Below are 18,228 nucleotides of genomic sequence, written 5' to 3' on the forward strand. Positions count from 1 at the left end.
ATAAAAAGGTATTAGGGATGTTATAAGACATAGATAGCAAACAAATTATCCAGACACTTAAAAAATGTTAAATACTCAGAGAAAGGAATAACTATTATGGGATGGAATAATGGAGCAGAGTCTGAGAAGAGGTGGGATTTTTTTGAGTTGGAACTTGAACAATGCTTTTATTGCTAAATGTAATGTCCAGGGGGATCCCTGGGTGGATCAGCGGTTTAGCCCCTGCTTTCAGCTCTGGGCGTTTGATCCTGGAGTCCCAGAATTGAGTCCACATCAAGCTCCCTGCATGGAGCCTACTTCTCCCTCTGCCTGTGTCTCTGCCTTTCTGTCTCATGAATAAATAAAATCTTTAAAAAAATAATATAACGTCCAATAAAGAAAACATACCTAAAATATCTATATTATTTTCAAATAGTATAGAAAACAGTCCTGAGAAGATCCTATCAGAATTGTGATTAAGGGGAACTCCAGAGAGGCGAGAGGCTCTGTATCCCCACCACTGACTGCATGGCTGTCATGTAGCAGGTTCAGTGCTCACTTGTATAATCTATGTAGTAATTTGACAAAACAAATTTAGTACTTGTTTCTGAGTTCAAAAGAAGTTATCAATTTATAAGCTAGGTAAGGAGTCATTCATTTCATTCACTCAAAACAGACAGTTGACCCTTGAACAACAAGGGAGTTGGGGCACTGACCCCCTTGCAGTTCAAAATCCACATATAATGTTTGATTCCCCTGAAACTTAACTACTAAGAGCCTACTGTTGACCAGAAGCCTTATCGATAATACACTCAATTAACATGTATTTCATATGCTGTATTATATACTGTATTCTTACAATGGAGTAAAAGCTAGAGAGAAGAGGTTAAAAAAATAGAAATACATTCACAGTACTGTGCTGAATTAAAGAAAAAAAAAAAAGCCACATATAAGCGGACTCATGCAATTCAAACCCATGCTGTTCAAGAGTCAACTGTATATATGGCAAGTGCCCACATGTGTCACACTATTAAGGTGAAGACAATCGGCAAATAAAACAGACAAAAGTTCCTGCCTTCGTGGAGTTTATATTCTAATAGGAGAGACAATCAACTACACACACTCTCTCCCCACCCCCACCCCCACACACAGCAAGTTTGATAAGTGACAAAGAAGAAAACAAAGCAAGGTAGGGGAAAATAGCAAGTGTTAAGGGGAGTTGCAAGTTTGGCCAGAATGAGGTATTAGTAAGGGTCCTGGAAGGAAGTGGCTGGCAAACAGAAAGGGCACCTGAAAACTTCTTTGAAAAAGATGACACGCAAAGTAGGGGAGGGCAAGTGTACTAACAGACTGGCATACAAGACAGTTGCCACCCTGGAACAGAAAGGCAAAAGGACTGGACAGTATCTCTTAGCCAAGCAGGAGCTGGAGTTGTGGGGGGTGGGGTGGGATTGGGCGGGGGGAGGGCTTCAGACAGGGGCAGGAAGCCAATGGTGCTATTATACCCCAGGCAGCCAGGCTAAGGGGAGGGAGGACAACACCTGACTGTTCTCACCCCCTCCACTAATCCCCTGACAGGGTCTCCCTTTTGCAGAGTCCAATCAGAAGTCTGTAGTCTATAGCCAGAAGGTTCTGTTAAACACTAGGGTAGGTGAGGACATGAGTATCAGAGAGAAAAGACTTCCAGGCAGAGGGCTAGCACGGCCCAGATATGAGGCAGGAGTACGGCCAGCCTATTCGAGGGGCAGCCAGAAGGCCAGTGAGGCTGGAAGACGAGTAGGCAGAGGCAACTAGAAGATCAGGACAGAGAAGTCAAAAAGGACTAGAAGGGTGTGGGGGTTATTAGAAGGAGTTTGTTTTCCATTCTTAGTTAGATGACCTGTAATCTACCAGGTGTTTTGAGCAAAGAACCTTATACACTGATGTCTTAAAGGGTCCCTGGGGCCAGGATGGGAGGGGCAGGGGTAGAATCTGAGGGCCACTTAGGAGACTGTTTCCACGCTGTGTGAAAGACAATGATGGTTTGGGCCTCATTAGCAACAGTGAAGGAAGTGAGAAGTGTGTTTACTCAAAACTGAGATTTTGAGCAGAGTTTTAAGTAGGTTAAACAAAAGTGCTTTTCCTTTAAGATTTTTTTCTTTCAAATAACTGAAATCATTCTAATCTTTTATTTTTAAAAAATTATATTTCCCATTATTTTTTATTTTTATTTTAAATTCAATTTGCCAAAATATTCATTCCACTTTCTTTAACCAGGGACTCACTACATACATTTAGTAACATGCAATAAAGTGTATGTATTGAAGCTGACCTATTAAAGTCTTTTTTAGAAAGTAATTTAGCAATATATCAACAGGCACACAAATGTTAATATGCTTTAACTCACTAATTCCACTTCCAAGAATTCTATGGTAGGTAATAGAGTTTTATGGAAGAACAGACTACTGGCCTTTAGAAAATCTTCCAAAAGTTTTATTAGCTTGGGTGATTTTGTTTTTGTAATCAAGCTCTTGATAAAGCTAAAAGAGTAGAGGTTTTAGTACCACATTCACTGAACCTTGAAGGATATGTTGCCAATGCTGGATATATAAATTCTGGGATTAATCCAGATAGAAATTAGGTTTAAGGAAATAAGGTATTAAGAGAAGATATTTTGGACCAAAACAGAGAATGAATACAGATGGTCTTCAACTTACAGTGGTTTGACTTAGGATTTTTTTTAATGGTGGTATGAACACAAAACAGATTCAGTAGAAAACATACTTCAAATTCTGAATTTTGATCTTTGCCTGGGTTAGCAGTACACAGTGTGAATATCTCTTGTGATGCAGGGCAGTGGGGCCATAGCTCCCAATCAGCCAAATCATCACCAGAGTAAACCACTAATAAAACCGTTCTGTACTCAAGATATTTATTCTCTTTTCACTTTCAGTACAGTAGTTGATAAATTACATGATATTTAACATTTTATTATAAAACAGGCTTTGGGCACACACTCAGTTGGTTAAGCCTCTGACTCTTGGTTTCACCTCAGGTCATGATTGTAGGGTCATGGGATTGACCCTCCTTCTGGCTCCATGCTCAGCACTGAGTCTGCTTGGGATTCTCTCCCTTTCCCTCTCTCTCCCACTCTGTTCCTCCCCCACACTCATGCTCTAAAGCATGTTTGCATGTGTGCATGCTTTTTCTCGCAAATAATAAATAAAATCTTACAAAAAAAAGTTTTGTATTAGATGATTTTGCCCAACTGCTGGCTATTGGAAGTGTTTTGAGCATGTTCAAGGTAGACTAGGCTAAGCTATGATGCTCAGTAGGTTGGGTATATTAAATTCATTTTCAACTTATGAGAATCTCACTTTACAATGGGCTTATTAGGACACAGTTGAGGAAGATCTGTAATTGAAAAATGAGTTTGTGATTGGGCTATGAAAGTCCTTAAATGACAGGATAAAGACTTTGTATTTTATTCTATACTTTCAAAGACCCATGAAACATTTTTTTCAATGGGGAAAAACAAATTATCAAAATAGTACCGTTCTAAAATTAATCTGGCAGCAATAGTGCAGTATTTCACAGGATCTGAGCTGTAAGAGTTCCTAAAAGCCTTTGGATTCCCTTTAAGGACAGAATGAAAGGACACCACAGGGGAGGCTGCTGCAGAGACCTGGATTTAAGGGGACACAGAGCCAAAACAGTTGGAATAAGTGGTAAGGGAGTAGGAAGTAAACTAAAGTTCATAATTTTGTAGCAATAGAAGACAACTAACAATCACAACCACAAGGCCTGGATTCTGTTCACAGACATTTTAGTTTTTCATTTTAAGAAGTTATTGGCAAACTATGTAGACAGTTTGGAGCAGAATATGTATCTATCAGCTACTATCTATCAGCAACAAAACACATGGTGCAAGATTACTCTGTACAATCTCTTGGCATTGAGGTAACCGAGTTACCATCAACTCTTTAATCCCATTGGTGAAATCATCTTAATCCTATTTACTATTTATAGAACATGCAGGGATCCCTGCATGGGATGCGCCCTGGGTGGCGCAGCGGTTTGGTGCCTGCCTTTGGCCCAGGGCGCGATCCTGGAGACCCGGGATCGAATCCCACATCGGGCTCCCGGTGCATGGAGCCTGCTTCTCCCTCTGCCTATGTCTCTGCCTCTCTCTCTCTCTCTCACTGTGTGCCTATCATAAATAAATAAAATTAAAAATTAAAAAAAAAAAAGAACATGCAGATTTACCTATCTACATTCATCTTTCAGGAAATAATATTTATAATTTTTTGTGTATAAATCCATTGAGTTTCATTGTAGATATATGAAGTAACATTGTAAGAACATAAACATCTTGAAGTTTCCCAGATGGCACTGTTCAAAATGAATTATCTCTTTAGTGATAGTAAGTATTATGCATCTCTAAAAACACAAATGATGCATACCATCGTTATGAGTGACATGTCATGACTAACATGAAATAGATCTGAACCAAGAGATCTGACTCAAAGTTTAAAAAAGAACCAAAAAAAAAAAAAAAAGAAAAGAAAAGAACTTGGTTGGTTGTAGTTCTAATGTAATTTCTTTCTTTGGTCCATGTTAAAGGAATTAATCCTTATATTTCATCTAACTCTGGAAATTTTCTACATCTTTTAAGATGTCATTAGTATCTTTTTTTATTTTTGATGGTTCTTGAAGATGGTGTTTTAAAAGCTCACTGGTGGTCACAGTTGCATATCTGTAAATATATTAAAAACCACTGAAGGATACACTTCACACAGGTAAATTTTAGACTGTGAATTGTATCTAATGAAGCTCCTCTTATTTAAAAAGTCCATCGGGGATGAAGAGTGCTAAGTAATATAGTATTCCAGCCCTCAATAATCAAATGACTTAACTGCTGTCATTCTCAAAGCTATCATCAGTGATACAAATAAATGTTTATGCAACTGACATAAAGGGATGCTTGAGGTCCATTTGGAAAGATATAAAATATTTGTGTTCAGTTTATTCTAACATTAGCATTTATTTGCATTACCTGGACACATATAAACTGAACTGAGAAGTCTACAGAGGGAAACTAGTTTGTGATTAAAACTGATAAACTCAGACAAGTGAATTAATTATATTTCAGTGAATGTACTTATAAACCCATCATAGCTGAAATCTAAAGCAATGGTTAGGAATCTAAAGTCTAAGAAGCAGTTTTTAACTTACAATGTAATACTTCTTTCTCAATATGTAATTTTTGTATTGGACTTTTGACTTTGTATTATATATTATTTTGACTTTTGGAGTATTTATAGTTAACACTGGATGATTCATAATCAGTGGAGACTGAAGACATAAAGAGTTACTAGTAAAAGGCAGGTTAACCACTAGATAGTCAAGGTCACATATACATTCATAGAATCGTAGAAGGCCAAGACTGAGAACAACCAACCCCTTCATATACAGATGGGGAACCTGAGGCTTAGAGAAGTTAAATGTATTCTTCAAAGTAACAACTGGTAAGTAGCAGTGCAAAAATTCAAACCAAGTCAGTCTGATTCTAAAATCCAAGTCTTCTGGGATTCATAAGTAGGATTCTCATTATGTAGCGAAAATAAATTTTTGCACCAAAATGTTAACTTTTTTTCTTTTTTTCTTAAAAGAATAAAATATTAACTACAAACCAAGCCTCCTCCATGATTTTAATAGCTTTTTTAAAATTTCAAAATAGTCTTATCAAACATAATTATAAATTAAAACTGAAAGTTATCTAACATGTATAGCCAACAAAACTACAAAGGATCAACATCTATGATAATGGGATAATGGGTTGTATTAAACAGTAGGTTTTATTTGGTAGTATGCCCCCCAAACTTTTTTTTTTTTTTTTTTTTACCTTTAGCCATGTCACACTCCTTAATCATTTTCAGAAAGTTGGAAATTTCCCTATCTAGTTTCTGTTGGCATGTTTGTGCTTTCTGGGAAAACAAAAACAAAAAACAATATTAAAACTTATTAATAAAGAATTTTTATCATACACATTTTAATGTCTCTATCAAAACTTTAAGTTCATACATTGATGTACCACAATAATTAAGATATATTCCTGACAGAGAAAAAGAAATTTCCTCAGAAACTGAACATTACATTTAATCATATACAGATTTAAAAAACAAATGTTTCTAAATTTTAAATACATTCAACATTTGTCATGTAAACAATGTCCAACTGCATTTATTGCTTCTAAGAACTCATTATATCATATATACAACTGAGTTAGATTTCTCCCGATTAATCTTTTTTGTAGACTTGATTAAATTCATTGAGGAATTATAAAATGCCTTCCCTTAAGAATATATCTTAAAAACTGTTCTTGTTAAAGAAAAATCTAGGTGATACTAAAAATCTAGGTGATACTAATATTTATAAACCACAAGCTGATTTTCATTCAGCCACTTAAGTCCACATAAGCAGACCAATATGGACATTTTCCTAGTAAGTTAAAGCTTATAAAAATAAGATAATGTCAATTATAGAAAGCATTCTTGTAACTTGAAATTTGTACATTTTTAGATCCCTAAAAGCAAAACAGGGTTTTAGGACAGAAGTTCCACCCCATCTTAGTCAGGATTTGGAAGTCCGAAATGAAAAATCAGGTAAATACATTTATTATATTAACAGTGTAATTTTGATGTTAGTTTTATTTATAGTTTCCCTTTTAAGAGGAAAAATAAGCAAGAAAATTATTTTTGTAGAGTCAGTTGGTTATGGCAATAAAAAATATTTTTTCTGAGAACCCTGAGTTTGTTAATATTAGAATCACATTTTTGTAGATAGAGTAATGTACTTATCCTTATGAATTCCACCCCCCCCCCACTTTGTACTCCTAATACCAACTGGCTCATCACTAAACATTTCTGCTCCTCCCAAATCAGTCCTACATGACAAGTGACACAGGTAAGTAGCCTTTTCTCCTTTTTCACCTTATAAAATTTTTAGTGTTTATGAAGCTCAGCTCAACCACAGCAGAATTATTCATGGTACCACATTAGTGACAGGCAATGTTCTCCTTAAAATCTACACTACTCTGTGTTGAGAGCTCTAACAACTATAAAAATATAATTCATTTTTTTCAAGGGGGAAAATACCTATGACTACAAATTTAAAACACCACAGAAAGAGAAATGGTACGCTGAATCACTTTTTCAGACATAGCCCATAAGTACAGGTTGAAGGCAGGGGAAAAAAAAAGTTGATCTGGAGGCACTGCAACCAAATGTATCACTCATAATTTATTAACAGAAATTGTCATTTCCACTCTCTACATATTTAATCCTCCTGCCATATGCAAGTCAATGCTACTGTTTTCTCTTCTTCCTATGGTAAAAGTTGCATCCTATGTTTTCTCTTCTTCCTATGGTAAAAGATGCATCCTATGGATCTTTCCTATGGTAAAAGTTGCATCCTACTGTTTTCTCTTCTTCCTATGGTAAAAGATGCATCCTATGGATGCATCAAAGCAAGCACTGGCTTCATCTGCAGACTATCTGTAATAAACATGGTTAAGAGTTCCCGGGGTAATAAAGATAAGAACATTCTCCCTAACATCATCCTCAAATACCTGAATCTCTTTCCTTTTCCCTTGCCTATCTACCTGACAATTACTATAAAGAGCTTCCCTGATCAAAGATTTACTTGTTTTAAAAGATACATATTAGGTCAGCTGGAGAAGATTCAATCTATACATTGTTTCATAGTTAGGTACACGGTGTCTTCTGTTCTAAACACTGGGTGTGGTTTTAAAGGTATAAAGAACAGAAAGAGGTTATCATTACAATAAAATGTACACATTCTCCAATTTGCTATAATTTCCTCTTAGCAGCTACCAGTTATGTTAGAAAAACCTAAAAATCCATTTATGAAGGTTAATGTCCTGGAGTTCTTTGCAGAGCCCAGCATGGTGTCCGAACTTCTAGGCCAGTCCCCCTTATGTCAGACATTATTTTAGGTTTTAATCTTTTGTTTTTTATTCTACATAAACAGGATTCCACTATGCGCAATGACCTAATACCCAAAATGTGACGGCATTTTAAATCTAAGTAATCTGGGCACAGAACTCAAGAACAGAATCGTATCTACGGGCACAAGGCCCAAAGGGCAGGAGGCACCCAGGTGAGCAGCTGAGCACATTCACAACAGGCCTTCTGCTCCTCCTCCTGCCCATCCAGATATCAGCAGTTTTGTTTAACTTGATGTTAAACCACTTTATTATCCCTGGCTTAGAAAAACAGCTCAAAAGTGTATTATCAAGGGCTAGGGAGCACTGAACAGGGTAGGAGAGAGGTCATAAATTGCAGGCTATTTGCTACAGACAATCCACATTTGGTTAAGAACAGAGCAGACTGCCTCTACCCAAACAATTCAAAGGGATGAACCACTGATACAACATCGTGAGCAAAAGACAGGTACCAATGAGCACATGCAATATGACTCCTATTACATAAATTCTAGAACAGGCAAAACTGATACCACCTATAATGACAGAAAGCAGATCAGTTGGCTGCCTGACATGGAGGTGAAGGGCACTGCCTAGGAGGGCACCCCAGGGACCTTTCTGAGGTGAAAAAAAGTCTCTATCTTGAGAGAAGTGGTGGTTACAAAGGGTATATACATTTGTCAGAACATATCAGATTAAAGACAGAAAATGCATTCATTTTACTATACATGAACTTTTTAAAGAATATATTGTAGCACCCTGATGACATTATCCTCTTTGCAAGCAAACAGCCAGGATTACAAGTACTGGTGCCCCAGTGCTCACCTCCAAGGCTTCTACCTCCAGCCAAAGCCATCTCCCTCAATCTAAGTCAGTCCATAGCACATTTATTCTTCTTGGTTACCTGGGAATCATCATGGCCCTGCTCTGTCATTATATCAATGTGTTATTTTGCAACAGATATTTAAACAAAATTTAAAAATTCAATGAAAATATATAGAGAAAAAAGCAATTCTATCTCATATATATCAGTCCTGGAGTCCCTGTTTTCCTCCTTTATCAGCCTCAAAGAAACCACTGCTAATAATTTCTCATCTTGCCAGGGATGATCTAAGCCTACACAAATGTAGGCATCCCATAGGATGCCTGGGTGACTCAGTGGTTGCGCATCTATCTGCCTTTGGCTCAGGTCGGAGTCCTGGGATCGAGTGCTGCACTAGGCTCCCTGTAGGGAGCCTGCTTCTCCCTCTGCCTAGGTCTCTGCCTCTGTCTCTCATGAATAAATAAAATCTTTAAAACAAAAACAAATGTGTGTATATATATCCTTTTTTTTCTCCCAAGTAGTAGCATTTTAAATACATCATTTTATACTTTGCCCTATTCACTTAACCATAAATTTTAAACATATCAATATATATAAATCTGTCTGGTTCTTGCATTGAATGTACCAATCTTTATTAGCCCTGTGTGGATGTACATTCATCTTCCTGTACATTCATTTTAATTAGGCATTATTTATTCTTAAATCAGAAAAGCATATCACTTTCTTATTTGATTAAAATTTAGCATCTTCTCATTACTCCTTATAACACTGAGGTCAGATCCTATAGAATCAACAACCTATATCACCAACAAATGAAACCCTCTCTTTGCTTGTGCCCCCTCCCCAGATCTAAGAACATATCCCAGTTCTGTTCCATAGAACTTTCTAGAATGATGAAAACATTCTATACTGTACTGTCCAAAGTGGTAGCCACATGTGACTACTGGGCACTGGAATTATGTTGAGTTAAAATGAGTTCATTCTAATTAACTAAAATTGCTAAATGTGTCTAGTAGCTTTCATACTGGACAGTACATTTCAACCAACACTGTGCTTGAATTTGTCCTCCCATTTTTATATTTGAAATATTTTCAAGTTGTCATTTAGGCAACAACCATAAGCTGATATCTCTATGATTTGTCTTATACTTAACCTCAGGGCAGTGAGAGAGAGAGAAGAGAAAAATGGTTTTCAACTTTTGGAGGTTCTCATTTTGGATGGAGATAAAATGAGACCAAAAACATCATATAACATGGTCACTTTTTCACTGTGGACATTTATTTTTTCCCCCATAAGGTCTTATCCAAAACTATGCTGAGGAAATAAAGTTAGTTTTATGTCGATTCAGATGGTTTTAGAGTATGCTAGTCCTAGGGTTCCTAATTTCCTTTAGAAAGTCTATAAACATCTAGAATAGTTCTCATTACACAAATAGGTCCCATAATATTCTTACAACTTAAGAATCCAGTGATCGAAGGCATTCAGGAGCCAGTACAATTCAACATACTCTTTTCAGATTTTAACCTATTTTGGGATCAATCTTCAGGAGTTGAGATAGAGTCAAAGAGTCACAGAATTAGCATTCAAATTCTGTTGGACAGAGAGAGGTTTATAAACTGCAGAACATGAAAGTGCTAAACACTACTATAACTTCTCACTGACTTTAGGTGCTCTAAAATCTAGAAGGCAAAAACTTCATAGTTTTAAAGTTAACATAAAAGCATGATATTCAAGATAGTAACATAAAAGGTACAGTTGAAGTTGATAACATGAAAAATTGAAAACTATGCCAGAGAAGAAACATTTTTTTCAAGAAAGTTTTTTTTTCTTTTTTTTTTTTTTTAAGATTTTATTTATTTATTCATGAGAGACACAAAGAGAGAGAGAGAGAAGGCAGAAACACAGGCAGAGGGAGAAGCAGGCTCCATGCAGGGAGCCCGACATGAGACTCAATCCCCAGTCTCCAGAATCACACCCTGGGCTGAAGGCAGTGCTACACCACTGAGCCACCGGGGCTGCCCAAGAAAGTTTTTTTTAATGAAAATCAAGTTAGTATGCTTTTATTTTCCTGGTAGTTTCCATTTAAAATGTCTTAAAATTACCATAATCCTAGGAAAGATATTGGTATGCTCTGTAAGTCCTTCCAGGCTTTATCATTTACCTTATTTTGAAGATAAATAGAAAAGCATTTCTTTTTACTTAGGGAATACTGACTAAAACTTAAAATATTTAGTACAGTTTTTGGCTTTTTTTTTAACTTGTGTCATGATTTTGGCCATAAATATTTAAACTTTCTATACTTACCCAAACAGTTTTAATGTTATTTAGATGCTCTAGTAGGTGTTACTTTTGCAAAGTTCACGGATCTGAAAATTGTTTACGTTGTCACGCTACACATTAGGCTTTAAAAATTAGAAGTATTATTGGCAAAGTGAGTGTCAATAAATTCTGGGGAATGTCTTCAACAAAACATGGAAGAGCTCAAATTTTTTAAAGTTCTATCATAAAATAAGATTAGGGATCGAAAAAGCCAAAATCTTTCTTATTTAAGTTTATAGGTCCTTAAGTCAATAAAACTCCTTAAGTATTAGCAAACTTAAACTTGTTGATTTAGAAACATTCAAATCCTGCAAGCAGTTTATTTAATTTAAAAAAAAGGATTAAATTTAGTAGGCAACTTGGTATGTTCTGACATAATTATTTGTATTGAAACTCCATCATCCTTTTGTAGTTCTAACTCTTCTAAACTCAATTCCCATTTTTTTTTTTTGTTTAAGATTTTATTTCTTTGACAGAGGAGGCAGGGAGAGAGAGAGTGTGCACACACAAGTAGGCAGAGAGAGAAGCATACTCTGGGATCATGACCTGAGCCAAAGGCAGACCTTAACTGACTGAGCCACCCAGGCACTCCCCTCCACCTCCATCCAATTCCCATTTAAATGGCACAGCCAGAAAACTGATGGCCAGAAAAAAAAAAACCTATTTCATCTCAATAACATATGCTGGTATTTCTCTATGACTAAGATATTGATGTCACTTCATATAAAGGCCTGTCTTTTGATTACTTATGCTTTATCTTACCTCTAATCAATGAAGTTACAGATTACAAGTGATTTTAAATGAAACTACCAGCCAGGAAAGGTATCACTATGGCTGCACTATTTAAACTGAAATATGCAGTGAAGTCATAAAGGGCAGCAAGTCCACCTCTGAATGCTCCCCCTGCTGGCAGCAGTTTTCAAACAGAATGACAATCTGATTATAGCAATGGAAAAATTTTAACCAAAAAAAGATACATATAGGCACAGGCCCATAACTTAAGAGCATCATCTATAGAGACATTTGACAGTATCATCATAATAGACATTATAAATAGCATAAAACATTACTGGACAAAGAGCAATGCTATTTCCATTGTTGTCAGATTTCTTAATTTCAAAACCTCACATTTGAAAAAAAAATTCTTGGTGACAGAGTTAGCTATAAAAGTTAGATTCAGTTTTTCTATATACCTCTAAGGATTCTTTCAAGTCTACAGATGAAATTGTATCTTCCTCTTCATCATCAGTCAGCTGGTCCTGGGAACAGTAGTGAGTGCTATAAGCAGAATGATCTTCTATTGCTTCCAGCCAGTCCTGAAATAATACAAGAATTTAAATAAAAGTGAAATGCATTTTTACTCAAAAGAGATAATAGGACAATGATTTGGAAAGCATATATTTACACGGAGAAAATATTACAGGCTCAAAAAACCAAAGGAAACCCAGACCAACCAACAACAAAATAATGATGCATGTCTCTTGTCTACAGTTCTGGATAAAAAAAATTTTCCTAATACTTTAAAAATATATCTTTAAGTTTACATATTTAATAATATTAATACACACACTATAAAAACTGAGTAATGAGTGGAAATTTTTTCACTTAAAATTATAGGTTCTCAACACTGTTGGATATGCTATTGTATACCAATATATTCAGAAATATAATTCTACTGACTTGCAATCGAGTCATAAGAAAGCCAACAACTGCCATGATGCTTTAGCTTTTACTGTTTTTAAAATATCAGTGATTTCACAAAAAATATTTGCCCTAAAAATATCTGTGTTACTTCCTCCTCATTTCTTTTTTTTTTTTTTTTTTCCTCCTCATTTCTTATAGCATTTCTCAAGGTCAAATTTTACCACTTTATTATATGGTCAGACAGTCAGGATTTAGTTTGTTTAGGATTCTTTGCAAGGCCAAAGTTAACCACTTTGGAAAACAGATTGTTTTAACCCCTTACGTGATTTACAAAAACAAGACAGGTCTACAGATACTCCTTTAATCTAAGGAATATGGAGTCTCCATTAAATAACTGCATTATGAATTTCTGTCCCATAAATCTCAATTTTCCTGCTTGATGCTGCTATTCAATTTACCACAAAGGAAGACAGAGGCTATACTGTAATAAATCAGAACCCCTAAGCTGAAGCCAGATTTTGTCACTTGTAAACTGTGTGACCTTGAGAGAGCATTTCATTCTTATTGGCTTCAGCTTCTGCACCTATAAATTAAGAGGCAGACTACAAAATCATTTAGGATTTTTTTTTTCCCCCAAAACCAGCATGGGCCCCTTACAGTCACAAAATCAAAGTAATAAAAATAATTATGAACAGATAATACCTGTAGATACATGTTGATAAAGAAATTTTCACAAGCAAAATTTCAATCTTCATATAATAGCCATTAAAAAGATAGTCAAAAAGATTTTAGACATTAATATTGAGTTGATCTTATATTCTTTGTTTTTAAATATTAAGTTTTATGAAAGGTAAGTGAATCCATAAAATTACCTCTCTTGACTGCTGAAGGCTATTCTTAGGAACCCTGAAGCCATGAATAGTGTCATCAAAGCATTTAATAAAGAAGAGGCAGCTATCAGTGGATTTTACCTTGGATATAAGAAGTCAGTAAAACAATATCATTCATGCACATAAAATAGAACCCAACATGTATGTATGTATGTATGTACATACACACACACACACACATATATAAAAAACAGTACATATAATACATAATAGTATTAACAACTTAATTATATCCAATTGAACATTTAAAATACAAACTGGTAAAAATTGGGGGGAAAAATGATGCACTGGGAATATCACAAGCATTTCAGCTTATCTTTGATAAGATCTGGCTTTCACATTCTTAGTTACTCAAAGTAAATACTAATAGTCCATTACGTATGTAGTTTTAGTTTTATCCTTTATATTTAAAATCTTAGCATGCACTTAGGCTATAAAACCCTTTAAATACCACAGCTCCTATTTCCTATTCATACCATTCTCCTGAACCTTTTCTTTGAGCTGAGTGTACAAAATATTTGAACTAAGTGTAAAAGAACAAGCACATCTGAGATTAATTTTTAAAAAGGTGGAGGGGGGAGGAAAGAAAATATGTCTCATTGAAATATAAGTTTAAAAAGTGAGGAGATTTAAAAATGGAGAAAGACAGACTTCTACTTCAGGACCCTACAAGAGTACCACTCTCCTTGCAGAAAACAACTATAAAAAGCAACTGCCTGGGTGGCTCCATTGGTTGGGTATCCGCCTCTTGATTTTGGCTCTGGTCCTGATCTAGGGGTCATGAGGTTGAGCCCAGCATTGGGCTCTATGCTGGGTGTGTTGTCTGCTTGGGATTCTTTCTCTCTCTCTCTCTGTCCCTCCCATCCCTGCTCATGCTCTCACTCGCTCTTTCTCAAAATGGATAAAGTCTTTAAAAAAAAAAAAAAAAAAAAAAGCAACTGCTGGAGAACTGGAGAGTGAACAAAAGTTGACAGACTCTGACAGGGAATGCACATGCTCTTGGAGAAAAGAAAATAACTAACTATGCAAGTAAGTTGCCATCCCCAAGTTTTTCAACTGAGACATGCAGTTCACAGGGTGGCACAAAAGCAGCATGGGCCCAGGTGGAAAAACCCACAGTCTTTCTGCCTTTGAGAATAAATAAAGGAAAGCCAGAGACCCATAAATGCTAAGGAGAGTCAGGTAATCTTCCAAGGGAAAAAGGGGATCCCCAAACTCTGTTCACAGCTGAGAAAAGACTCAAAGCAGTCACTTAAGTACAACCTATCTAAATGCAGACCAGAGCTGCCACCCAAGTAATAGAGTTTACAACCTAAATCCAGCTAAGAAAATGACCTGCTCAAACAATGGAAATAATATTTAACAGAGAAAAATAACAGACACCGGAATTCCCAGAACTTAACATTCATAACATTAGGGATACAATCCAAAATCACCTGATATATGAAGCAGAAAGTGGAACATATTCTCAAAAGAAGTCTAATTAAAAGGCAAGATTTTCAGAATGGTTACTAGAAACCCATATATACTATCTACACCAGATAGTAAATAAAGATATATAAGTTAAAAGGAAATGAATAGAAAAAGATAACTATGCAAACAATAAGCCTAAGAAGGCCTGAGTGGTTATATTAATGTTGGGCAAAGTAGATTTCAAAATAGATTTCAAAATATATTACAGGAGATAAAGAGGGCTACCATATAATAATAAAAGGGTAAATTCGCCAGGAAGACAACATTGGTGTGTATGTGATCAATAACTGAGAAATGGACAATTCCACAAGCATAACTGGATATCTTCATGTCTCTCTCAACAGCTTCAAAAAATAAACATGCAAGAATAAATTTAGCATAAAATATAAGATACTACAGAAGGAAATTAAAGAAGATTTCAATAAAGGAGAGATAAAAATGTTCATACCTTAGAGGTCTTGATATTGCTAAAGTTACAATCTTTCCCAAGTAAATCTATATATTTAATGCAATACCAAATAAAACAACCATTCCCCAACACTGAAAACTGATGAAAGACAACATACTGAAAAGCATTTATTCAAGAAAAATCTACTGAATCTCTCAGTAAGAATAGTAGATATGGATGGAGTTTTAGCCTGAGTATGCTCCATTACCCTCTCTCCTCCTAGCTCTGTGGCTAACTGTAACATGATGAGGCAAGCTTTAAATACTGAAGCTGACTTTATTTAGAATAGGGTCTTGAAAATTCCAAGCCTAGGGCTTTGTCAAAAAACAGCAATCTTGGTAGCAAGCAATCAGGAAAAGCCAACATCACAGAAAATGAGGTCTAAATATAATGAGCCAAGCAACAAACTGGCAAGTGAGCCAGACATTTTTTTTTAAAGATTTTATTTATTTATTCATGAGAGATACATGGGTGGGGGGGCGAGCAGAGAAACGGGCAGAGGGAGAAGCAGGCTCCACGGGCAGGAAGCCCATGGCAAAGAAACGGGCAGAGGGAGAAGCAGGCTCCATTGGGCAGGAAGCCCAATGTGGGACTCGACCCTGGGTCTCCAGGATCAGGCCCTGGGCTGAAGGCAGCGGTAAACCACTGAGCCACCAGGGCTGCCCTGAGCCAGACATTTAAAAAAAACTCTCAGAAAAATGTTCAAAAACTAAGGCAAATCATATTTAATAATTAAAGTATAATGACAATAACTCATCAAATAGAAAATATCAATAAAAATATGCAATTTATGAAAAAGAACCAAGTGGAAATTTTGGAATTGAAAATTACAAGAATTGAAATGAAAAATTCACTCAAGAGATGATGTGAGATGGAAGGGAGAAAAACAAATCACTGTGGGGCATTATGACATATACCAACAAAGTCACAGAAGGAGAGAAAAAAGGCTGAAAAAAATATTTAAAGAAATAATGGTTGAAAATTTCCCAAGTTCAATGGAAACATTACACATTCAAGAAGTCCAATAAATTCCCGTAGGATAAATCCAGAGCATCTGTACCTAGACACATCTTAGTCAAACTGTTGACACCCAAAACCAGAAAATATTTTAAGTTATGAGAAAAAGGACGCATCAAATACAGGGGAAGCCCAGTACAATTAACAGCTGACTTTGCATGGAAAACAATGGAGGACAGAGGTAGTAACAGGATGACATATTCAAGGTGCTGAAAGAAAATTTCTCTGTCTTGTAAAAATATTGTCCTAAAATGAAGGTAAAATATACTCCCAAATAAAAAAGCACTGAGACAATTTATTAGGTGTACCTAACAAAAAAGAATTTTAAAAAAGTTCTTCAAGCTAAAAGAAAGTAACACCAAACAAGAAAAAAAAAAAAAAAACTGGAGAAGTTAATTGCATAGGCAATTCTAAAATATGTATCTTCTCTGGAATAATTTAAAGGAATTTATACAACTGTAAAATTGTATGGCTGAGCTTGTAACATCATAGTGTGGTACCATACATATGACAATAATAGGACAGAGGATAAAGGAAGGAATGGAGCTAAGTTGGAGCAAGGAAATGACCCCATACATCCAGCGAAAAAAATAAACCAAGCTAGAAATGGTAAAAACATGAGTTATGATAAAAGACTCTCTCTATAAATCTATTTTTTTCTCTTCTGTTCTCTTTTTAAGAGAACAGGAGATTAACTAGTATCCAACATAAAAACCTATACACTAATGCTCAGTGTATCATTCATAACAGCCAAAAGGTAAAATCAACCCAAATATTCATTAACTGATGAATCGATAAGTACTATCTATCCACACAGTGGAATATTATTTAGCCATAAAAGCACTGAAGTAATGATACATGCTATAATATGGATGAACCTTGCAAACATGCTAAGCAAAAGAATCCAGAAACAAAAGACCATATATTATATGAAATGTCCAGAATAGGCAAATTTAGAGAGACAGATATTAATGACTGCCTAGGGGGTGGGAGGAAGCAATGAGGTATGATTGCCAACGGGTATGAAGTTTCTTTGTGGAATTACAGAAACGTTCTAAAATGGGTTATGGTTATGAATGCACAAGCCTCTGTCCATACAAAAAAATCACTGGATCATTTTAAGTGGGTGAACCATATATGATGTGAATAGTTCAATAAAAGTATTTTAAAACAAACACAAATTTGTATAAAGCAATATATATAACACTGTATTGTTGAGTTTTAAACATGTAGTCATGATATATATAACAATAACACAAAGGTAAGAGTAGAAAGTGGAACATATATTAAAGCATATTAAATATGAAGTAATAGTTTCTGACAGATTAAGATGCATACTGGAATATCTAGTGCAACCACTAAGAAATAACTTTAAAATATAGTAAAATACAAACAAAAGGAAATGGTACATGAGAAATACATATTTTATGCAGAAGAGGAAGAATAAAGAATAACAAAATGAGTATAGAAGCAAACAGCAAAATGACAGAAATCCAAACACATCAATAACATTAAGTATAATTAAACATTCCTCTTTTTTTTTTTTTTTTTTTTTTTTTTAAGATTTTAAGTAATCCCTATACTCAACATGGGGCTCAAACTCACAACTCCTAGATCAAAAGTCACATTCTCCACTGACTGAGACAGCCAG

The 18,228-nt window shown here is 35.4% G+C and overlaps 1 protein-coding gene across 10 annotated transcripts in view; it reads right to left on the minus strand.

Annotated features, from left to right (window-relative positions):
* OSBPL1A (oxysterol binding protein like 1A) overlaps positions 1–18,228 on the minus strand; it is a 243,936-nt gene that overhangs the window by 123,495 nt on the left and 102,213 nt on the right. For all 10 annotated transcript variants that reach the window (XM_072735104.1, XM_026006517.2, XM_072735109.1 and 7 more), the window contains 3 exons: positions 13,622–13,720; positions 12,299–12,421; positions 5,864–5,945 (listed from right to left, as the gene is read on the minus strand). In XM_072735104.1, coding sequence (XP_072591205.1) covers positions 5,864–5,945; positions 12,299–12,421; positions 13,622–13,720 — 304 coding nt within the window. The remainder of the gene's footprint in view (positions 1–5,863; positions 5,946–12,298; positions 12,422–13,621; positions 13,721–18,228) is intronic.

This window comes from Vulpes vulpes, chromosome 13, assembly GCF_048418805.1.
Source record: "Vulpes vulpes isolate BD-2025 chromosome 13, VulVul3, whole genome shotgun sequence".
Lineage (NCBI taxonomy): Eukaryota > Metazoa > Chordata > Mammalia > Carnivora > Canidae > Vulpes > Vulpes vulpes.